This window comes from Thalassophryne amazonica, chromosome 12, assembly GCF_902500255.1.
Source record: "Thalassophryne amazonica chromosome 12, fThaAma1.1, whole genome shotgun sequence".
NCBI lineage: Eukaryota > Metazoa > Chordata > Actinopteri > Batrachoidiformes > Batrachoididae > Thalassophryne > Thalassophryne amazonica.
In genome coordinates this window covers 8224271-8249601 of record NC_047114.1, presented here as the reverse complement: position 1 = coordinate 8249601, position 25331 = coordinate 8224271, and the positions used below count along the sequence as shown (strand labels likewise).

Genomic DNA, 25331 nt, shown 5'->3' with positions numbered 1-25331 from the left:
GGATGATGTTGAAATTGAGGATGGCCCGTTGGCTGTTCAAATATTCAGATATTTTGTGTCTGCTACCTACAGCCCGCATGGAATGTCTCAAAGCTAAACCTACTTCCAGGCATCTTATATATGCTACTCTTTAACCACCCCTGAATCCAAACAGTCCGACTGTCAACCCCACTGAGGTCCATTAACATAAGATCACTGTCCTCAAAGTCATTGCTGAGTAATAATCTAATTATAGATCATCACTTAGATATGATTGGGTTATGTCAAAACTGGCTTAAACCAGCAGCTGGCCTCCCTTTAAACGAGGCCTGCCCACCGGCGTACACATTTAGTCACGTCCGTCGTGATGCGAAGCAAGGGGGGGATGTTGCTTTTATTTATAAATCTAGATTTAGTTTATTAGCTGTTGGGGTAACAAATATAATGAACATCTATTCCCATTCTGCCCATGATGCTACGTATTGCCAAGGTCAGAAGAATAAAAATCAGACGTATTACTTTGTCATTGTATGTAGGCCCCCTGGCCCATACTCTGAAATCTTAGATGAATTTGGTGTGTTCATCTCTAACTTGTCGACTAGTGCAGATAACAATCTGATTATTGGTGACTCCAACATTCATATAAATAACCCTTCTGATCCCCTCTGCAAATCATTTATGGGAATTGTGAACGTATTAGGATTCCAGCAATGCATTCAGGATTCAGTGCACATTAGTGGAAATACCCTGGATTTGGTTGTCGCATGTGGTATTGCTGTCACAAATTATTAACATCATGCCTTTTGCATCAGTGGTATCTGATCACTCACTTATTAGGTTTACAGTTTCGCTGCAGTGTTTAGTGGAACAGCAACCTTATTTATCAGTGTGGCAATGCATCAACTCCTTAACTACAACTGAACTCGAAGCTAGACTGCCTGATATCTTAGCTTCATGTTTGGAAAATGCCCAATCAGGAGACAGTCTTGTGGAACTCAGTGCTCAAAACTACACTCAACATGATTGTGCCACCTATATTAACCCCCACAAAGTGGACCTATTACTCTTTTTTGATTAACAAAAACCAGCATAACTTAAAGTTCTTGTTCAACACGGTGGAGACACTTATTGATGTACAGCCACCTGTAAGTCACTCTCCTTTTACGGGACAAGATTTCTTGGATTACTTTGAGAAGAAGATTGATGACATTAGGTTAAATATATCCTAGCATGTCTTAACCCAGCCACTACACCCTGCTATTGAGGTGGGTGTCATCACTGAGGTAATACCTAGATTTACAAAATTTGATAGTATCTCACTAGGCATGCTGACGAAACATGTAATATCTACAAAAAGCATAACCTGTTTATTTGATCCTATACCAACAAAACTGTTTAAGGACCTGTGGCCCACTATTGGGCTGACTTTGGTGGAAATTATGAATCTCCCATTAACCTCTGGATCTGATACCTAATGTTTCAAATCTGCAGTGATTAAACCATTGCTTAAGAAATCTATTCTTGACCCTAGTGTATTGAAAAACTATAGGCCTATATCAAATCTGTCATTTTGCTCTAAAATTCTGGAAAAAAGTGGTTTCACGGCAGTTCATGGACGACCCTACTGAGAATAATGTTTTTGAGCCACTGCAGTCTGCTTTTAGAAAATATCATTCCACAGAGACAGCTCTCACTAAAGTGGTGAATGATCTTATGCTTGCAGTGGATTCTGACTCCACTACAGTTCTGGTGCTGTTAGATCTCAGTGCTGCATTTGATACCGTGGATCATCATAGTCTACACAATAGGCTGGTGAATCATTTTGGGAGTGCCCTTGCATGGTTGACATCATATCTGACCAGTCGTTCTCACTGTGTTTTGTACAATAACACTACCTCTAACCTTAGTGACATGAAATTTGGGGTTCCACTTAGGTCCCCTGCTTTTCTCCCTTTATATAGCACCCCTTGGGCACATATTGCAGTTTTTTGGGATTATCTTTCATTCCTGTGTTGATGATACTCAGTTATACATGCCGATAATTGCTGGTTATCTCATCTACATAAAATCCTTAGAAGATTGCTTTGCATCAGTGAAAAGCTGGATGTCTAGCAACTTCCTACTTTTAAACTCTGATAAGACTGAAATGATGGTTCTTGGTCCATTGAGACATCTGCATCAATTCGACCAGTTAACGCTTAGCCTAGACTCCCATGTCATACATCACACTGACAAAGTGAGGAACCTTGGGGTAATTTTTGATCCAACATTGTCCTTTGACCGCCACATTAGAGATATTATGAGGACTGCTTTCTTCCACCTGCGAAATACAGCAAAGATTTGTCCCATCCTGTCTATGACTAATGCTAAGACCCTGATTCATGCGTTTGTCTCTTCTAGATTGGACTACTACAATGTTCTATTCTCTGGTTTACTGCAGTCCAGCATTAGGGCTCTCAAATTGGTTCAAAATGCTGTTGCCAGACTTTTGACAGGGACTAGAAAGTTTGACCACATTACATCCATTTTGGCATCTCTTCACTGGCTTCCTGTCCCTGTGAGATCAGATTTTAAGGTTCTGCTGCTAACTTATAAAATTGTTCATGGACTGGCATCTCTCTACCTAGCTGACCTAATTACACCTTACGTACTGGCCCGGGCTTTGCGTTCTCAGGGTGCAGGACTACTTTGTGTCCCTAGGGTGAATAAGAAGTCTGCGGGTCACAGAGCTTTCTCTTATCGTGCCCCTGTTCTGTGGAATGATCTTGCGTCAATGAAACGGACAGATTCTGTAGAGACTTTCAAGTCCAGACTTAAGACACTTTTATTTTCCCTTTCGTATGGCTAGCATACTGGCATAGTATGTTACTATGCTTGTTACCCTTTTAATTTATTTTATTAGGAAACGGAGAGTGCTGCAGCCTCACCTTTACCTAAATTCTGGGTCTTCTAGTGAAGCTTAGGGCTAGTGGCTGGCGATCACTTTAGTATTTCTTCTGTTTTTCTTGTTGCTTATTGCTGACAAATTACACTGTATTTCTTGTATTTCTTGTCTTTCTGATGCCTGATTCTGTTTTTTTTCTCTCTCTCTCTGTTTGAGGTGCAGCTCCATCCAGAGAGGGGAGTGGGTGTCTTCTTCTGCGGGCCTCCCATCCTGTGCACCGGCAAGATTTCCTGTATATTCGTTTTGTAAATTGTTTAGTCAATTTTGTCTGTATCATGGCCCAGGCAGAGGATCGCCCCTTTGAGTCTGGTCTGCATGAGGTTTCTTCCTCAAATATTCAGAGGGAGTTTTTCCTTTCCACTGTCGCCTGTGTTCTTGCTCTGGGAGTTGGTAACGTTAGACCTTACTTGTGTGAAGTGCCTTGAGGCAACTTTGTTGTGATTTGGTGCTATATAAATTAAATTAAATTAATTAAGGTGTTTGGACTAAAAACTGGGGTTGGGGAGGGGGTGCGCTGTTGTGTACTTGAATGTTTTTATTGTTCCCCTGAAAAGAAGAGTTCATATCATCACCTGAGTCCCATCGTAGATGGTTTATTTAGTCCCAGAATGTAAAAATCATACTCATATTACCTCATCAGTTGGAGGCTTTTTTTTTGGTGCAGTTCTTGCAGAAAGATGGTTGCTTTTTCGAGAAAGCAACCATCTTTCGTGCGTGCTTGCCGTCCAGGACCCGAGGCGGTTCCATGATGTGGTGGATACGTCCATGTGCGATGCAAGCTTGTGGTCCCACACTGAATTACTGGCTTTCCTGTGTTGACTTGGCACATTTAGCAACTGAAGCGCAGTGTTAAATGCTAATGCTAACCATGGTTCCTTATTGGTAATCACAGCAATGCAAAAAGACATTAGTTTTGCCTAATGTTAGCTTGTCAGTGTGGTACTGTGTGATGACATCACTGCGTTTCCAGTGAGTGGACCGGATGTGTCTCCGTGTTGACGCTTTACCAGGCCGTATGGTTGCAGCCAATGGGCCAATGGTTTGGAATTTATGGATTCTTTGGTGATAGAGTTTCTAGTGCTAGAAATGGGCAGGGCAAAAGTTGATCTTCATTGGACACAAGTTGTGGAGCTCAATTAAAATATTTGGTGTCTCACCAGAACTTTGTCTCCTCTTGGGCCTGACGGGAGTTTGGTTCTGTTTGTGTGAAGTCTTTCTTCATAGCTGAAGCTGCAGTGTAATGATGCCTTAATGGGGCCGTGTCAACACACGAACACATCATCAGAAAGGTTTGATATGGAGGCAGACAGGCTGACAGTAATGTTTACTCACATGTTTTTAACTTATCGGTTATTAAAAACTTAGAACAGTGTAATTAGGAGGCTCCTCATAAAGGGCCGGAGCCAGGAGATACTGTGATCTAGTCTTTTTTAACTTGGCCTGATTGTGCAGTTAGAGTTTTAACTATTAGTTTTGTTTTTCCATGTAAACAATCTTGACTTTGATGTGATGGACGTCCATCTGTTGTCTGTCCTTTTGTATCCTGCCTGTAGGTGGCACTAGTGTTCCCAAACAATGACCCTGCTGCCTTTATGACTGCTTTTTATGGCTGCCTACTGGCTGATGTCGTCCCTGTGCCAATTGAAGTCCCACTAACCCGGAAGGTTAGTTGCCTCAAACCTGACGTTCAGAAACATGTGTTAAAAAAAAAACAGTGTCGCAAATTTAAAGGTTAAGTTTGTGGTGTTTTATTGGGTAACTGAACTTTTTATTTCTTTCTATTTTCTTTGTTTATTTACTTTTTTTAATTTAGATTTTTATTGTATCAGTCAAAGGTTTCCATATAAGTTGAACACAAAAATTTCTAACTAAATTTTTTTTTTTTACAAACTAAGTGTTTAATAAGTTCAGATGTTGACTTAATTTTCACGTAAAGCACCGGCCACACGGCAACTGATCAAGGAGACATATGAAGAACTGATTATATATGTTTGTGTTCCTTTCTGTCCAACAAAAGTAACTTTCCCTTCTGCAAAATGCCAGCGGATGTCCGCCAAGTTTGTCAGAAAGTTTCGTGCATGTTGAAAACTTTGAGCAGAGATTAGACAGAGAGCTTTCCTGCTGCCGTTGTTTTTGGGGGTGTTTGTCAGGAAAATGATCATTTCTCTACATTGATTACAGACCCTGCATCGGGTCTGTAATCAACTTTTCTGCAGCACGGCTTTGCTTTGAACCTTGAACCAATCCAAGCAGTGATTCGCAGATCGAAGCAGTAATTCGCAGATCAAAGCAGTGCTTCGATCTCCTGCTTCGTTGATTCTTTGTTTTATTTCGCTTATCTTAATTTTCCTCCGCTAAAACCCCAAAGAGCATATGTCTGAGTAATATTTATCTTTTTATGTTAAACCGATTTGTTATGTTCTTCTGATACAGTTAATAGCTGTATTTTATAACTTAAAAACGGGACAGATGCTAATGCGTAAGCAGGTCTATGGCGTTTTCAATGATAAAGTCAGCATTAAGCTGTTTACGTCTCAGTCAGCACGTTTGTGTGCATTTGTTTTCTGTATAATAATTAATGGCTCAACGTTCATTGTCGTAAAGGAGTCAAATTGTAATTTTTTTATTTATGTATATTAATATACTAATAATAATAGCAGCAACAACAATAATAGTAATAATAACTCATAACTAATAATGCTGCAATACAATTTTACAGAAAGAGACAAAAAGAACCTGATGAAACAAAACACAACAGAAAAGATAAAACCAACAATGAAAATAAATATATACATACATACAGAAATAAATAACTTTCCTGTGAACACCTAGTGACTCTTACACCTCCACTTCATCCCTGTTATATTTAAGTTTAATGAAAATTTGTTTCGGTCAAACCATATTTTCAGTTTATTAATGTGATTTCCTCCAGAACTATCTGCTAAGCTAGAAAACTGCTGCATCCTAGTAAGAGCAGAATACTACTGGAATGAATTTGAATAAGGAAAGTTGTTTTTTTTTTTTTCTCACTAAATGGATGCTGCACTCACTGCACTTTATTGTCTGGAATAGTCCCAGATTGTATTTCAGAGCTTCTAGAATTCAAACATTTTCATGCAGGTGGTGTTGGGGGGTAATTTTGGGTTACAGATTTTTTCTTTTTTCCACCACTTTCATCCCTGAATATGTCAATCGTGAGTCACTTTTGTGCAGATTAAAGTCACTAACTGGGACTCCTATCGTGTGAGAAAGAAACGAGAATTGTCCTCCATTCTGTTCACACAGCTCCAAACGCTGCGCAACTCTCTGCTGAGTCAAGTGAGATCAGTAGAGTCCAGTCGGAATTAATAAATTCAAACCGAAATGACATTTAAATCAAATGAACGTTGTAATCCAAACAAACTATCGATCAAAACGTTTTTTCCTCCCAAAATGAGACGTCCTGTGCAGACGTGCAGCAGCCGGCTGAGCTCAGCTCAGAGGTACGGAGAGACATTCATGCCAAAATGTCTGAAAGGAAATGCTTTTGACAAAAACTACAGATTTTATTTAGTTTTATTTATGTCCAGAGATCAAGGATCCAGTGACCAATTTAAAATGTTGTTGACATAGAAAACCTATAAAGCCTACTTTTAGTACACAGAAAATTCACAAGATGTATTGATAAGGGAATTGATAAGGAATTGGATCGATAAGCAGAATCGATAATGGCATCGATATCGATAAAATCTTATCAATACCCATCCCTAATTCCGAGCACAAAACCTACCTTGACCAGACAGACTTTATATCTACCTATAAATTAAGAAATGTCTGTGTGTGGGTATGTGTGTTTGCATATCTCTGACTGTTTGTCCAATCGACCTCAGCTTTTGGATATGGCTTGTGCATGGCACGATGATGTGCTTATGACAATTTTTGGGATTAATTTTCAGAACCATTATTTTGACATTAAATATTTATTTTGACATTGTAGCATTAGTACTCCCAAGATGGCACCCTCCATGGTGTCTCTGTACTGCAAAACCTTTCCTTTCCGATTTCTGTCAAAATTTGATATATGTATATATATATATATATATATATGTATATGTATATATATATATATATATATATATATATATATATATATATATATATGGTGGATCTGCATGTTGAATTGGCACAGGTTTTATGCTGGATGCCCTTCCTGATGCAACTCCACATTACATGGCTTTATTTTGACACGTGTGGCATCAGTCCATTATAGCATCACTAAATCCTGTTGATGAGTCTGGTTTCTTTCAAGTATTTAAAAAGCAAACACTTCCCCCTCCCACTTGACCTTATGGCAAAATTGCTTCCTAGAGAAACTTCTTTCAGGCATTACAATTGATTTCCTTCAGTTTTCACTCCTTCAAAAATAACGAGATATATTTTGAAGGAAAATTAAAGCACTGTACTAAATATTTTACTCATAATCATTTTGTATGATTTTTATTATTTATATTACAACTGGTGGCATTTGAAAGTGATGCATTCTCTGGTGATGGCATTTCACAACACTTACAGTTCAATTGGTCTGTTGGTCAAATTTGGCATTATTATGCTGTATTGATCTGATGGTGGGTTTTTTTTATTATTGGCTCCCAATTTTCTATAGGAATATAAACTTCCTATGGGCACTGCAGTAGTAATAGAAGAATTTGAAGGAGGCATCAGATAGAAAGGTGACATTGGCCTCCTTTATAGATTATGTTATTTTTAGAGTTAATGAAGAGGATTGGCAGTTTTTATGCAGAGTGCATGTAAATGACTTTGACTGGTACAGCATGAACCAAACAAACAGCTGCGTTATGGGAAATTGAGCCTTCTCATCACTGGTTGGTTGTAAAAAAAAACACATAAGTTAAGTTAGTGTGTTGGTTTTTACAAATAAATCTGTATTTGTCAATATGTAATTTTTTTTTCATTTGTAAAAAAAAACAAAAAAAAAACGGCTTTTGCAAAACTGAAAATTCTGTTTAAGTCTGACTGATACAGTGCACCATATGGCAACCATATGATAGTTGGATGCTATTTACACTTACGCTGCCATCCAGTAGATGGCAGTGTTCTATGCGTTTCTATGCGTCAAAATGTCATACGGTTGCTATTTGCCTCTACCCTAATGTCTGTGTTTGCTCATGCCTCTGAACCCTGCTCGACCATGACTGTGTTTTTGCCTAACCCTGATTGTACCTCTGCTCCGCTGTTTGATCACCTGTGTACTGTACCTAAGCCTGGATTAAAGACCACAGTTTCTTTTACGCTAAAGCCTAGTCTGGGAGGCTCAATTTCCCATAATACCTCTGGGCATCTATGAGTTTTAATGCTCAAACATTTAGAATTAGGGCATTACTTTAAAACTAAAAGATATTTGTGATATTTTCACTTGGTAAAAATGACAATTAACGTTAATATAAATAAACCGTCCGGAATTAGTTTAGTTTTTAAAACAAACCATAAGTCAAACCTGCTTTGCTTTTCATGACTTCTGCTTCACGCCAGGGGCTTTGTATGGTGTCAATGAAAATGACTTTTTTTTTCTTTTTTTTCCCTCGTTGTAGCAGCCAGGCTCCTTCTGCTGGGGTTGGGTTGAGCTCAGCTACTCACAGCTGCATGACTGCTGCAAAACACAGCAGAGAAGAACTAACGCGTGATTTCAGGGTTTACAAATGTTTTTGACCGTTTAGCTTTACTTATTATGCCAGAAAATAAAATGTTAGTGGACTAAAAATTAGCGGAACTAAATTTAGTGGAAGCTAATTGGTCCACTGATGGTTTTTGAAGTTAGCTGAAAAGCTAATCCACTAGCAAAAAAGTTAGCTTTGATAATTAGCGGATTAGTGGAACTGTGCCCACCACTGGAGTGCGTCAGTCAAAAATGACTTATGTTATAGCTTATTTTGAGTCCTTTTGGATATTTGATGGTCTCTGACAGGCTGAGCACAATCAAAGCAATACAGTGCGGCACATTCTTTACAGAGGTGGCAGCTTGCTGACTACAATTCACGTTCATCAATAAGGAAAGAAACCAGACTTGATTTTACCCCAAATTATCTTGAATGAAGTGAAGTCTGTATTGGACTGGAAAGTCTGGTACAAGCATTGCGGTTTAGGGGGGTTGGATAGAAACTCACATGTCACCTGGAATGGTGTATGTTCCGTGGTCAAGAATAGGCAACATTACTCCCTAACTAATTTCGTTCAAACTTGAATTGCGTTGTATTTTTCATTGGTTGCAACCACCAGAGCATCCCAGACGGGTGTGTTGCACAAGCGTCAAATAGCTAAAATAGAAAAATGATCTGTAGTGTCACTTTGACATCATATTGGCAACATCAGATAGTTAACACCAATCGTTTCAGTTAATCATTCATAATTTATACCCACTTATTTCAGTTGAGAATCACGGGAGAGCTGGAGCCTATCCCAGCAGTCATTGGGTGAGAGGCGGGGTGCAACCTGGACAAGACGGCAGCCTATCGCAGGGCCATATATTGACAAACAAACACATTCACCCTCTCACTTATGGCCAGATTAAAGCTTCCAGTTAACCTAAGCTGCATGTCTTTGGAAGTGAGAGGAAACCGGGGCAACCAGAGAGAACCCACACAGACAAGAGGAGAACATGCAAACTCCACACAGAAAGGACCAGGTGGGAAGAGATCGCAAGACCTTCTTGTTGTGAAGTATCAATACTAACTGCTAATTATGCCACTTCAATTCAGTTCAGTTTATTTATGTAGTGCCAAATCACATCAGATGTGATTTGTATAAGATACAGAGTTTGGAATAAAAGTCATTAGGACGTGGTATGGCTTGGAGGGCTGGTGGTCAAGTGGTTAGTGCACTTGGTTTGAACAAACTGGCTCAAACCTCGCCCCTGCCACATTTCTCCATGTAATGTGGAGTTGCGTCAGGAAGGGTAGCTGGCGTAAAATTTATACTAAATCAACATGCAGATCCGCCTTCGATCTGCTGTGGCGACCGTGAGTGAAAACAAGTGAGCAGCCGAAGAGGACGTGGTACAGCTCACTTCAAGTGAGGACACGCTGAGAAGGAGCTAACAAACCCATTTACCCTTTTATTCCATTTCCATATTCCAAAATGACAAAACACAAAGAAAGGCAGTGAAAAAGAGAGGAACAAAGAAACTATATGAATGAACTGATACAAAAAAGGAACAATGGTGAGGAAAAAGACACTAAAGATAATGCAAGAGCAAAAGAGAAAGAAAGATTCTGCAAAAGAAAGAAGGATGGTGTGGAAAGAAAGGACAAAGAACTGTAATGATGTGCAGACTGTGGATCAGGTCTTACAGACCTCCATCTGTCATCTGGATGACTTCACACACACCGAGGAGTTTTCTGCCTTTGTCTGAAAGGGCATTTTGGGATTAAGAGCCCAAATCAGCAGCAGGACATATGCTGTAGTTTTCTCCACCAATTAGGTTTAGTTTCAGTCTTTATTTTTGTTTGTTAGTGAAGACATTGTCTCTGGTGCTGTTTAAAAAGTAAAAAAATACTTTTGTGGCTCGATAATAGTCCATGTTGGGGGGTTTTCTTTGGTGGAGGGCGGGTTTGCAAAGCATGTTGGAACTGCACTTGAAGTGATTTTAATATGATCCCTCCAAAAGCAACAAACAGTATCATTTGTCCCAATTACTGTGGACAAAAGTTTCAGTGACATTGTTCTTCAGAGGATTAAATTAATTCAAAATCTTATTTGAATAAAAAGTTGCAGCTGTGAAACATTTACAGCTGACTGTGTTCAGCTCAAATATTCTGTAAATTTTATATCGACAGCATCTCTGTTTCTTGGTGTGTTCGTAAAATAATCCCTAGAGTTTTACCTGAAAGGATTTAAATGTAATTCAATTCCTACCCATGTATCAGTGACCTGGTGCATTGTGGGAAACTCACAGGTGTTTATTGAACGTGAACCCGTGGGAGTAACGGCCCGGAAAACTGAGGAATTCTCTGTGAAGGTGTAAAACAGTAATGGATCTTGTCAAGGACCCCAGTGTACAGAACCACAGTGAAGGACAGTGGAGCAGGGCTTATTGTTCTGAATAATATTAAGCAGCAGTTATTATAACAGCTAGAGTAGCTACGTGGCACACAAGAGGAATGGTCTAAATCCAGGTGTGGGTCAGGCACACGGTAATTAGTCTAAAAACAGCCAGCCTCAGCTTTTCTGAGTAAAAAAAAAAGAAAAGGAGAGTAATCCAGAAAACTAGACAGAGTTCAGTAACCACAGTTTTCAATATCAACAGTCTTTCAAAAGGTTAGACAGCAGAGTTATTCAAAACACAGTATGACTGTAATCATACCACAAAGTCCAAAACTGCAGACAAAAGACAGGAGTCCAGAGTGCCATCAAGGGTCTGGATATGGAATCAAAAACACAGTAACACGGAACGCTAAAGAGCGGGGCAGAACCTAATACAATCTGGCAGCTATTAGACACTCTAATGGGGGTTTTAAGGACATGGAGCAATTGAACCTCTTATGTGCAGGGGCACACAAACACAGGTCAACAATCCAGAATTCAAGCTAACCTTGGACAAAATTACAGAATATGAGCACAACTAATGAATATTACTAAATAACACAAAGGGAAGTTGACCAGAAGTACCTCAAACTAATTCACAACATCTGACTGGAGAGCACCACACATCTGTCATTTATCTAAAGCGCATTGTGCACATGCATTTGGGGCATGTCCAACTCTACTTGCTGTTTACATGGCACAGAATCAGAGCGTAAAGTAAAGTAAAGGCACAATCGGGTTGTATTCAATCTCTTTAATTGATCATCTTTTGCGTGTAACATGAGTTAAACCAGATTGTTCTCGCATCGCTTTTAAGAAACTGGTGCATTGTTATTTAGCTGGTTATTTATTTTGGAGGAATTAAGAAAAAATATCAATATTTCAAACAACTGATCTTTGGTCTATTTTAAAATGCTGTAATGAGGTAAAAAACATTTTTGGAATCCTCAAAAATCAAGAAATTATGTTCAGTCATTTCAGTTTTGGCCCAAAACATCTACGAGTATTTTGGTATTTGTAATTTGTAAATGTTGTATTATTATAATTTAGTGGTTCCATAATTACATGAAATTGTTGGTGTTGATTTTTTTTTTTTTTTTTTTTGCTGTGGTTTGGTGAATGCGGCACAGCACATGCTCCCTGACCTGACCTTTAACCTTTTATGTCTTAATGTAATTTGTGCAGTTTTTTAAAGCACTTTGAAATCCAGAAAGTGCTGTACAAATAAATGCTCTTCCTCTCTTAATACTTCTTCTTCTCATGTTCCTGCTGAGGTAGGATCACAGGATGTGTACTTTCATTGGCCCACGTTCACGTCTAATTGTTGATTTCTTCCTTTATTTTATGTGATTTTTTTTTGCCGTTCTTTGAGCTGGTATTTTTCTCGGCGTAGTGAATTACTGAGATGTGATCTTGTCTCCAGGATGCAGGCAGTCAGCAGATCGGCTTTCTGTTGGGGAGCTGTGGCGTGACGGTGGCTCTGACCAGTGACGTCTGCCATAAAGGATTACCCAAGACCCCCACTGGAGAGATCCTGCAGTTCAAAGGTCAGCACAAAGTTGCATGTTGATGTTCTGGAGTGAAGGGTTAAAGTCTGAGAGATGGTCAGCTTGAACATCTGCAGCTGATTGATGGCAACTGTTTGTGAGTCACTAATGGATGTATAAATAGCGAGTTACTCTGCTCACTCAGCGAGCGTCGTTCATCTCATTAAGGAAGAGTGCTCCGTTTATCGATCGGCTTTTCCACGGACAATTGTTTCTGTGCTCGCGTCTCCTCCTGTTTGACATTAACCATCCTCATGAAGTCACGATCAGCTGTGTAAACAATCAGCATTGAATGCAACATCCTGGAAAAAATGAATTAAGCTTACAACATCGTCAGGCAATTTTATATATGAGGACGAGGATTAGGCTTTGTGAATCACACACAAACCAAATGAGTATGTCACTTTTTTTACTAGCGTGGGAGCTCCTGTGACATACTGTTACAGGAGCTCACATTAGTTATTAATAATTCTTATAATGAGTTTATATTGGAATTTCCCAGGAATCAAAAAACAAAATACAATCCCTGGCAATAATTATGGAATCACCGGCCTCGGAGGATGTTCATTCAGTTGTTTAATTTTGTAGAAAAAAAGTAGATCACAGACATGACACAAAACTAAAGTCATTTCAAATGGCAACTTTCTGGCTTTAAGAAACACTATAAGAAATCAGGAAAAATAATTGTGGCAGTCAGTAACAGTTACTTTTTTAGACCAAGCAGAGGGAAAAAAATATGGAATCACTCAATTCTGAGGAATAAATTATGGACTCACCCTTGTAAATTTTCATCCCCAAAACTAACACCTGCATCAAATCAGATCTGCTCATTAGTCTGCATCTAAAAAGGAGTGATCACACCTTGGAGAGCTGTTGCACCAAGTGGACTGACATGAATCATAGCTCCAACACGAGAGATGTCAATTGAAACAAAGGAGAGGATTATCAAACTCTTAAAAGAGGGTAAATCATCACGCAATGTTGCACAAGATGTTGGTTGTTCACAGTCAGCTGTGTCTAAACTCTGGACCAAATACAAACAACATGGGAAGGTTGTTAAAGGCAAACATACTGGTAGACCAAGGAAGACATCAAAGTGTCAAGACAGAAAACTTAAAGCAATATGTCTCAAAAATCGAAAATGCACAACAAAACAAATGAGGAACGAATGGGAGGAAACTTGAGTCAACGTCTGTGACCGAACTGTAAGAAACCACCTAAAGGAAATGGGATTTACATACAGAAAAGATAAACGAAAGCCATCATTAGCACCTAAACAGAAAAAAACAAGGTTACAATGGGCTAAAGAAAAGCAATCGTGGACTGTGGATGATTGGATGAAAGTCATATTCAGTGATGAATCTCGAATCTGCATTGGGCAAGGTGATGATGCTGGAACTTTCCAATGAGATTTATAAAGATGACTGCCTGAAGAGAACATGTAAATTTCCACAGTCATTGATGATATGGGGCTGCATGTCAGGTAAAGGCACTGGGGAGATGGCTGTCATTACATCATCAATAAATACACAAGTTTACGTTGATATTTTGGACACTTTTCTTATCCCATCAATTGAAAGGATGTTTGGGGATGATGAAATCATTTTTCAAGATGATAATGCATCTTGCCATAGAGCAAAACCTGTGAAAACATTGCTTGCAAAAAGACACATAGGGTCAATGTCATGGCCTGCAAATAGTCCGGATCTTAATCCAGTTGAAAATCTTTGGTGGAAGTTGAAGAAAATGGTCCATGACAAGGCTCCAACCTGCAAAGCTGATCTGGCAACAGCAATCAGAGAAAGTTGGAGCCAGATTGATGAAGAGTACTGTTTATCACTCATTAAGTCCATGCCTCAGAGACTGCAAGCTGTTATAAAAGAGGTGGTGCAACAAAATACTAGTGATGTGTTGGAGCGTTCTTTTGTTTTTCATGATTCCAAAATTTTTTCCTCAGAATTGAGTGATTCCATTTTTTTTTTTTCCCTCTGCTTGGTCTAAAAAAGTAACCGTTACTGACTGCCACAATTTTCTTTCCTGATTTCTTATAGTGTTTCTTAAAGCCAGAAAGTTGCCATTTGAAATGACTTTAGTTTTGTGTCACGTCTGTGATCTGCTTTTTTTCTACAAAATTAAACAACTGAATGAACATCCTCCGAGACCGGTGATTCCATAATTTTTGCCAGGGGTTGTAAAATAAACTTGAATAATATCAGAATTGAATTTATTGCCAATTAAGTTTGCACATACAAGGAATTTGATCTGGTGTTATTGGTGCATAAAAAATAATAAAATAAAAACACTTTTGTAAGAAGTAAAAGAGTCAAATATTCAATGTTATATAAATATAATAATGTATAACAAATAAATGCCAATAATAAACAGTACACTTTTTCAATGTACAAAAATCCCCAATTAAAGAGCTGATAATAAAAAAGTTGACTTATACAAGGTGCATTCAAAAAGTATCCAACCTTTGTGTGTGGAAAAATACAATTACTCATCTGTGAGTCTGAAATCCTAATCCCCTTTAAGTTCGTCTCCATGGGACTGCACACACTTCTGTCAGCAGTTCTGCCATTGTTGGAAGCATTTCTGGAAGTCCTCTTTTGGAATGGTGTCCATCTGGGCTTCTCACAACTGAAGTAATTGTCCCTTTTGGTCTCATTTTGATCTTGAGGAACAGCCAAAAATCAGAGGAAGCCATGTCAGGAGAATAGAGAGCCTGCCGAATCACACCAGTGTTGTATTTGGCCTGAAACATCTGTGCAGAATGGGCAGGTGCATTGTCATGATGAAGCTGCCAACTTTTTGCCGCCCACAGATCTGATCATTTGCAGTGCACAGCATCACAAAACTAGCAGGAAGGAGTGACAGTGGCAGCCTCAGCAGGCATCACAGTACACGTGCAACAAATGCAGCAGATATTGTCATTTGCGCATTGGACTGATAAGTCATTCATGCAGGGGTAGATACAAGCAAAATACAAAAATTTCCTGTATATTTGTTTTGTCAGCTGTGTTTTGTCAGGTGCTGTCATGGCCCAAGCAGAGGGTCGCCCCTTTGAGTCTGGTCTGCTTGAGGTTTCTTCCTCAAATCATCAGAGAGAGTTTTTCTTTACCACTGTCACCTGTGTGCGTGCTCTAGGGGTTGGTAAGGTTAGACCTTACTTGTGTGAAGCGCCTTGAGGCAGCTTTGTTGCGATTTGGTGCTATATCAATCAATCAATCAATTTTTTTATATAGCGCCAAATCACAACAAACAGTTGCCCCAAGGCGCTTTATATTGTAAGGCAAGGCCATACAATAATTATGTAAAACCCCAACGGTCAAAACGACCCCCTGTGAGCAAGCACTTGGCTACAGTGGGAATGAAAAACTCCCGTTTAACAGGAAGAAACCTCCAGCAGAACCAGGCTCAGGGAGGGGCAGTCTTCTGCTGGGACTGGTTGGGGCTGAGGGAGAGAACCAGGAAAAAGACATGCTGTGGAGGGGAGCAGAGATCGATCACTAATGATTAAATGCAGAGTGGTGCATACAGAGCAAAAAGAGAGAGAACCAGTGCATCATGGGAACCCCCCAGCAATCTACGTCTATAGCAGCATAACTAAGGGATGGTTCAGGGTCACCTGATCCAGCCCTAACTATAAGCTTTAGCAAAAAGGAAAGTTTTAAGCCTAATCTTAAAAGTAGAGAGGGTGTCTGTCTCCCTGATCTGAATTGGGAGCTGGTTCCACAGGAGAGGAGCCTGAAAGCTGAAGGCTCTGCCTCCCATTCTACTCTTACAAACCCTAGGAACTACAAGTAAGCCTGCAGTCTGAGAGCGAAGCGCTCTATTGGGGTGATATGGTACTACGAGGTCCCTAAGATAAGATGGGACCTGATTATTCAAAACCTTATAAGTAAGAAGAAGAATTTTAAATTCTATTCTAGAATTAACAGGAAGCCAATGAAGAGAGGCCAATATGGGTGAGATATGCTCTCTCCTTCTAGTCCCCGTCAGTACTCTAGCTGCAGCATTTTGAATTAACTGAAGGCTTTTTAGGGAACTTTTAGGACAACCTAATAATAATGAATTACAATAGTCCAGCCTAGAGGAAATAAATGCATGAATTAGTTTTTCAGCATCACTCTGAGACAAGACCTTTCTGATTTTAGAGATATTGCGTAAATGCAAAAAAGCAGTCCTACATATTTGTTAATATGTGCTTTGAATGACATATCCTGATCAAAAATGACTCCAAGATTTCTCACAGTATTACTAGAGGTCAGGGTAATGCCATCCAGAGTAAGGATCTGGTTAGACACCATGTTTCTAAGATTTGTGGGGCCAAGTACAATAACTTCAGTTTTATCTGAGTTTAAAAGCAGGAAATTAGAGGTCATCCATGTCTTTATGTCTGTAAGACAATCCTGCAGTTTAGCTAATTGGTGTGTGTCCTCTGGCTTCATGGATAGATAAAGCTGGGTATCATCTGCGTAACAATGAAAATTTAAGCAATACCGTCTAATAATACTGCCTAAGGGAAGCATGTATAAAGTGAATAAAATTGGTCCTAGCACAGAACCTTGTGGAACTCCATAATTAACTTTAGTCTGTGAAGAAGATTCCCCATTTACATGAACAAATTGTAATCTATTAGACAAATATGATTCAAACCACCGCAGCGCAGTGCCTTTAATACCTATGGCATGCTCTAATCTCTGTAATAAAATTTATGGTCAACAGTATCAAAAGCAGCACTGAGGTCTAACAGAACAAGCACAGAGATGAGTCCACTGTCCGAGGCCATAAGAAGATCATTTGTAACCTTCACTAATGCTGTTTCTGTACTATGATGAATTCTAAAACCTGACTGAAACTCTTCAAATAGACCATTCCTCTGCAGATGATCAGTTAGCTGTTTTACGACTACCCTTTCAAGAATTTTTGAGAGAAAAGGAAGGTTGGAGATTGGCCTATAATTAGCTAAGATAGCTGGGTCAAGTGATGGCTTTTTAAGTAATGGTTTAATTACTGCCACCTTAAAAGCCTGTGGTACATAGCCAACTAACAAAGATAGATTGATCATATTTAAGATCGAAGCATTAAATAATGGTAGGGCTTCCTTGAGCAGCCTGGTAGGAATGGGTCTAATAAACATGTTGATGGTTTGGATGAAGTAACTAATGAAAATAACTCAGACAGAACAATCGGAGAGAAAGAGTCTAACCAAATACCGGCATCACTGAAAGCAGCCAAAGATAACGATACGTCTTTGGGATGGTTATGAGTAATTTTTTCTCTAATAGTTAAAATTTTGTTAGCAACGAAAGTCATGAAGTCATTACTAGTTAAAGTTAATGGAATACTCAGCTCAATAGAGCTCTGACTCTTTGTCAGCCTGGCTACAGTGCTGAAAAGAAACCTGGGGTTGTTCTTATTTTCTTCAATTAGTGATGAGTAGAAAGATGTCCTAGCTTTACGGAGGGCTTTTTTATAGAGCAACAGACTCTTTTTTCAGGCTAAGTGAAGATCTTCTAAATTAGTGAGACGCCATTTCCTCTCCAACTTACGGGTTATCTGCTTTAAGCTGCAAGTTTGTGAGTTATACCATGGAGTCAGGCACTTCTGATTTAAAGCTCTCTTTTTTAGAGGAGCTACAGCATCCAAAGTTGTCTTCAATGAGGATGTAAAACTATTGACGAGATACTCTATCTCACTTACAGAGTTTAGGTAGCTACTCTGCACTGTGTTGGTATATGGCATTAGAGAACATAAAGAAGGAATCATATCCTTAAACCTAGTTACAGCGCTTTCTGAAAGACTTCTAGTGTAATGAAACTTATTCCCCACTGCTGGGTAGTCCATCAGAGTAAATGTAAATGTTATTAAGAAATGATCAGACAGAAGGGAGTTTTCAAGGAATACTGTTAAGTCTTCTATTTCCATACCATAAGTCAGAACAAGATCTAAGATATGATTAAAGTGGTGGGTGGACTCATTTACTTTTTGAGCAAAGCCAATAGAGTCTAATAATAGATTAAATGCAGTGTTGAGGCTGTCATTCTCAGCATCTGTGTGGATGTTAAAATCGCCCACTATAATTATCTTATCTGAGCTAAGCACTAAGTCAGACAAAAGGTCTGAAAATTCACAGAGAAACTCACAGTAACGACCAGGTGGACGATAGATAATAACAAATAAAACTGGTTTTTGGGACTTCCAATTTGGATGGACAAGACTAAGAGTCAAGCTTTCAAATGAATTAAAGCTCTGTCTGGGTTTTTGATTAATTAATAAGCTGGAATGGAAGACTGCTGCTAATCCTCCGCCCCGGCCCGTGCTACGAGCATTCTGACAGTTAGTGTGACTCGGGGGTGTTGACTCATTTAAACTAACATATTTATCCTGCTGTAACCAGGTTTCTGTAAGGCAGAATAAATCAATATGTTGATCAATTATTATCAACATAACGATATAAATGAAATAAATTGAATTGAATGGAAAAAGTGTACAAAAAAAAAAAAACTGGGTGTCACACCATCATCTCCCGCAGAAGGATGAATGCCAGGGAAAAAGGTAAATACATAAAAAGAAAAGATAAAAATAAGCAAGAAAGTACAAATACAAGTAAGTGTGAAATTCCAAAAACCATAACATGTATTTGGTGTGTGTGTGTGTGTGTGTGTGTCTTCAGGCTGGCCCAAGCTGCTGTGGTTCATCACAGAATCCAAAAACCTCTCCAAACCACCCCGAGACTGGTTCCCACATATCAGAGACGCCAACCAGGACACGGCCTACATCGAGGTAATGTTCATTCAGACGAAGTGTACGGCAAGTCTGAGGGGTCACATTAGGCCTCATGCAAGAAAATCTTTGTAAACTTCTTTTACCTGTTCAGGATTTGTGTTAACCAGCGTTTAGGTTTTTACTACATTTTTCTGCTGGGTTTAATAATTTCAAGGTAAATGTTTCTTGAAAAGTGCATCCCAACATAGCACATATCAAATTTGAATAATTCCATGATTTAGTGTTAAGAATGTCTTTGCTGTTCAACTGTTGAATTCTGCGCAGTGAGCGTAACATCCCAAACAGAAAGGTTTTGGTGTTTGATGTTAAAAGCAGTAAGTACTCTGTGTGTTTGTGTCCAGTATAAAACTTGTAAGGACGGCAGTGTCCTCGGCGTGACGGTGACCAGGATGGCGATGCTGGCACACTGTCAGGCCCTCACACAGTCCTGCTCCTACACAGAAGGTACCCAATGCTCTTTTTATTGTTTTAAACTTCATTTAAGGTGAAACATGCTGAAGCTAAGCTCTCTGTCTCTGTCTGATATTCTCTGTCTGTCTGTCTCTCTCTCTCTCTCTCTCTCTCTCCCTTTCATCCTCCAGCTGAGATCACAGTGAACGTTTTAGACTTTAAGAAGGACGTGGGATTGTGGCACGCCATCCTGACGGTATGAAAACCCTCAGCGCTGTGGCTCATTCATTTCACAGAGAAGGAAGAGTGATGACGATAACGGCCGCTGTCATAAATTTCTTTAATATGTAATATTTATCCAAGTTTTTAAAGATCAGCAACCTCTATTAGGGGTTGAGGAGACTGATGATTGATATTTGCAGTAAAAATTGAACTTTCAGTGTCAAAATGTGAAAGTTACAGTAACGCAAACTCTGACAATCTAAAAATACTTTATATTAAGTGTTAATTAGCTTTTTATTTTAACGTGTTGTTTAGTGGCACGTCCCCATGTGGTTACATGATTCACAAACACACTTCTTCCACATTAACATCAAAATCATTTAGCAGTTAATTTTCTTGAAATCCAGTTTATAGCCAAATTCTCTATCGAGAAGCTGGAGATGTGGAGATATGCTCTGGACAGAAGGGGAATGAAAGTCAGTAGGAGCAAGACTGAGTACATGTGTGTGAATGAGAGGGAGCCCAGTGGAAAAGTGCAGTTACAAGGAGTAGAAGTGGTGAAAGTAGATGAGTTTAAATACTTGGGGTCAACTGTCCAAAGTAATGGAGAGTGTGGTAGAGAGGTGAAGAATAGAGTGCAGGCAGGGTGCAGTGGATGGAGAAAGGTGGCAGGAGTGATTTGTGACCGAAGAATATCAACAAGAGCAGAGCTGCCAACCGTCCCGCATTTGGCAGGATTTACGCCCGTGTCCTGCATCCTGCATTAGTCCTGCACTTGTGGACAAGTTATTTAAAATTACTGTCATGACTGAAGTTTTATAAAGTGAAAATATCAGATATATGTTTTAGTTTTAAAGTAATGTGCTAATTTTTAAGGTTTTAGTGAGCACATGCTGTGCCCAGCAGTGCATTATGGGTAGGATAGGGTAATCTCAGTACGTTCACGACAGGACAAATGCATTTCAGACACTCTGTTCAGGCTCCACGGACAACAGCATTAAACTCTAGTGCCTAAAACTCTCGTGAATATATTCTCTGGGTTTATAGACGTTGTTATTGTATTTGCGTTTGTTAACTTCCACGCATCTTAAATGTAGCAGACACGGATTATCTGGAATTTTGTTTTGGCAAGTTTTCAAGGCCTCTGCTGCCATCTACTGGCCAGTAGTGTTCATGGCAGTTCATGGCAGTATTCGTCTTAAAGCAGAGCAGAGACTGTATGATATTTTTAATCACTGTACTCGGTTTCATTTCAAACTGTACAACAGAACCGCGCACGGTGTAAAAGTTCAGAGCGCCCAGTTTATGTTCTCACACACATTGTACGTTCAAAAACCACACGTCGACTCGTGTTTCCAGAAGCAAAACATAAGCTTTTTTCAAACTTAATTTACAAAAACCCTCGATGGGAGACATCAAAATTTAAAACCAAAACAACAAAAAAAACATTACAAGACAGCTCTGCGGTGTTTGCAGATGCACAGTGCGAGCGGTTGGATGCTTGGTGCTCTTCAGCAACAGGATACCCTCATGCCAGCTGACCAGAATAATATCAAACAGGTTCAGTTTTCATCTGACCATACGATCGGCGATCAGGAGGTGGTTGTGAGATGTTAAACGCAGCTTGTTACTCCATGTACACTGCATGATGCAGGATGTGCGATTAACCTGAAACTCGGCCCAAAAAATTCTCGCACAAATGAAAAATCATCTGAAAAAGGGCCAAAAGTCGCACAGTGTAAAGCCAACATTTATGTGTCAAGACAATATTGAGAGTACGTTTTACAACATCATAAAACACATTCTCTCCACATGCAAAACATTTTGCAATGACACTTCCAGGGCTCCGTAAAAATGCCTGTTTTTACAAATAAAAAATGGAATATTTTACAAAAGCACATTTATCTGTAAACACCAACACATGACACACGTCACATTAACGTGTTGGTTTACATAATGAATGACTGAACCAATCAGTGTTTAGCAGAGGCACTTTTACCCAGAATCCTTTGCGATCTGTCTGTGTTTGTTCCAAAACCTCAGAATTAGTGCATTATTCAACATTAAAAGATATATGTTATATTTTAACTTTGTACAAATGACAGAATTTACATTAATGGAGTTAATCTATCAGTATTCACACCAAACCATAAGTCAGCATGACTTTATTTTCCAAGACCTCTGCCTGACTGGAGCATTGTGATTGGGTAGAGAGCTGGCTTTGTGGCTGCTCTCAGTGTGCTTCTGTGCTGGAAGCCGTGTAGTAAACAAGAGCTTCCAGCAGGGGGCAGGATGTTCAAACATAGAAGTGCGAGCTCATTGTTTGGGTCTGTTGTCGCTTTTGATGCTTCCAAAAGCGGTCATGATGTTAAAACTCAAATTCAGCTTGTTAGTAGTTGCAAATGTACCAGAGACAATACTGGAATTTATCGGTTATCTGTAACTTCGATACATTCTGATTATCTGTTATCGAAGTTAATTTTTTGGTTATCTGTGCCCACGACTGCCTAGTTATGTTCCGTGCCCTTGCCGCTACCAGCCATGCATGGGTGTTCCGTATTGGTAATGTCAAATGTTGGCAGGTATGCAAGAGTGAAGGGGAAAGCTTACAAGACACTAGTGAGACCAGCTATGTTGTATGGCTTAGAGACGGTGATGGTAACAAAAAGACAGGAGGCAGAGCTGGAGGTGGCTGAAGATGTTGTGATTCTCTTTGGGAGTTACGAGGATGGACAGGATTAGGAATGAACATATCTGAGGGATAACGCAGGTTGGACGGTTTGGAGACAAAGTCAGAGAGGCGAGACTGAGATGGTTTTGACATGTGCAGAAGACTGATCCAGGGGATACTGAGAAAAGGATGCTGAGAATGGAGCCACCAGGGAGGAGGAGAAGAGGGAAGCCAAAGAGGAGTTTTATGGATGTGCTGAGGGAGGATATGCAGGTGATTGGTGATACAGAGGAAGATACAGAGGACAGGGTGAGATGGAAACGATTGATCTGCTGTGGCGACCACTAATGGGAGCAGCTGAAAGAAAAAGATGATGATTGTTCTGTTATGCAGAAAACAGATTTTTCATTGTTTATGTGTTGCCGTCGTACCTCCTTAGTTTCCGACGAGTCGCGCCTTTCTGCTCATGTGGTAACGGCTTAATAGCTGCTTGAATGTTCATGTGGTTTCACACCTCCCTGCCTGCTGACATGCTACGGCCTGCACATCTTTCTTAAAGTCGACGTTTACATCTTGGAATTAGAGCCAAGGTCATGTAACCACTAATGACATCATTAATAATTAAGTCATGAATAAAACTGCAGGAGGAAATAATGCTTTGCAATCTGCATCCACAAAAAAAAAAAAAATTTAATGCACGTGGGCCGTCACAAAGAAAGCCTGCACCCTCTCTGCCCTTTCTGGAACGATTTTGAGTCCTCTGCTCCAGGTCAACCCTGATTGGCCATCATCCTGTCTGGGTATCAACTAAGAAACCATCTTCTTCGACTACAGAAGGATTGTCACGATGGCAATTAATAGCAAATGTGTGATTTTTCTGTGTACAAGTTTCACCAGAGTAAAAGTCACAGAACCTCCCAAACTAAAAGGAAAAAAACGCAACTACTTTCTGCGAAAACTGCACAACTAGCTTTGGAGCTGGAGGTTTCACATCGTTCTGTGCTTCATGCCCACCTAGATGTTTTGGTTTACCTAGGCTTCAAACCAACAAGCTACCGAGTTTCTGTATTGTATGTACCTAGTCTTCCCTCCAAGCTGGACACAGGGTGAAACCTTTGGAACTGTCTTTGTGTTTCTGCCTCAGAGTGTGATGAATATGATGCATGTGATCAGTATTCCCTACGCCCTGATGAAGGTCAACCCTCTGTCCTGGATCCAAAAAGTCTGCCAGTGCAAAGGTAATGGAACCAACCTCCTTTGAGTCAGAACAAAATTTAAGAAGTACAGTAAGTTCTTAAAAGAAACCAGGCGATCCAGCAGTAGAAGTTCACAGTGTGTGAATGTGATTGTAGAATGTGTCGCCTTTATTTAAATTTGTTGTTTTTAGGTTACGTGTAAAATAAATTGGGAATGCTGGCATGTGTTTTCTGATCAAAGATTAATGGTTAATTCTTCAGAGAAACCTACAAAATACAAATGTCATTTCTTTCCATGACCGCAGCATTTTTGTTTTACGTGACTTTTTATTTTTAATGTATTTTAAAGCTACATTGTGCGGAATTTATGGGCGTTTATTAGCGTACTGATAATACAGCATTCATAACCATAATTAGTGTATAATTACTAATTTGGACCTCAGTGCTGCTTTTGATACTGTTGACCATAAAATTTTATTACAGAGATTAGAGCATGTCATAGGTATTAAAGGCATTGCGCTGCGGTGGTTTGAATCATATTTGTCTAATAGATTACAGTTTGTTCATGTAAATGGGGAATCTTCTTCACAGACTAAAGTTAATTATGGAGTTCCACAAGGTTCTGTGCTAGGACCAATTTTATTCACTTTATACATGCTTCCCTTGGGCAGTATTATTAGACGGTATTGCTTAAATTTTCATTGTTACGCAGATGATACCCAGCTTTATCTATCCATGAAGCCAGAGGATACGCACCAATTAGCTAAACTGCAGGATTGTCTTACAGACATAAAGACATGGATGACCTCTAATTTCCTGCTTTTAAACTCAGATAAAACTGAAGTTATTGTACTTGGCCCCACAAATCTTAGACGCATGGTGTCTAACCAGATCGTTACTCTGGATGGCATTTCCCTGATCTCTAGTAATACTGTGAGAAATCTTGGAGTTATTTTTGATCAGGATATGTCATTCAAAGCGCATATTAACAAATATGTAGGACTGCCTTTTTGCATTTACGCAATATCTCTAAAATCAGAAAGGTCTTGTCTCAGAGTGATGCTGAAAAACTAATTCATGCATTTGTTTCCTCTAGGCTGGACTATTGTAATTCATTATTATCAGGTTGTCCTAAAAGTTCCCTAAAAAGCCTTCAGTTGGTTCAGAATGCTGCAGCTAGAGTACTGACGGGGACTAGCAGGAGAGAGCATATCTCACCCGTGTTGGCCTCCCTTCATTGGCTTCCTGTTAATGCTAGAATAGAATTTAAAATTCTTCTTCTTACTTATAAGGTTTTGAATAATCAGGTCCCATCTTATCTTAGGGACCTCATAGTACCATATTACCCCATTAGAGCGCTTCGCTCTCAGACTGCGGGCTTACTTGTAGTTCCTAGGGTTTGTAAGAGTAGAATGGGAGGCAGAGCCTTCAGCTTTCAGGCTCCTCTCCTGTGGAACCAGCTCCCAATTCAGATCAGGGAGACAGATACCCTCTCTACTTTTAAGATTAGGCTT

At 39.5% G+C, this 25331-nt stretch overlaps 1 protein-coding gene across 2 annotated transcripts in view; it reads left to right on the top strand.

The window, feature by feature from the left end:
* Window positions 1-25331, top strand: part of LOC117522697 (disco-interacting protein 2 homolog C) — a 427709-nt gene that overhangs the window by 329175 nt on the left and 73203 nt on the right. For both annotated transcript variants that reach the window (XM_034184153.1, XM_034184154.1), the window contains exons 10-15: window positions 4477-4587; window positions 12423-12546; window positions 19226-19335; window positions 19680-19782; window positions 19920-19984; window positions 23766-23859. In XM_034184153.1, coding sequence (XP_034040044.1) covers window positions 4477-4587; window positions 12423-12546; window positions 19226-19335; window positions 19680-19782; window positions 19920-19984; window positions 23766-23859 — 607 coding nt within the window. The remainder of the gene's footprint in view (window positions 1-4476; window positions 4588-12422; window positions 12547-19225; window positions 19336-19679; window positions 19783-19919; window positions 19985-23765; window positions 23860-25331) is intronic.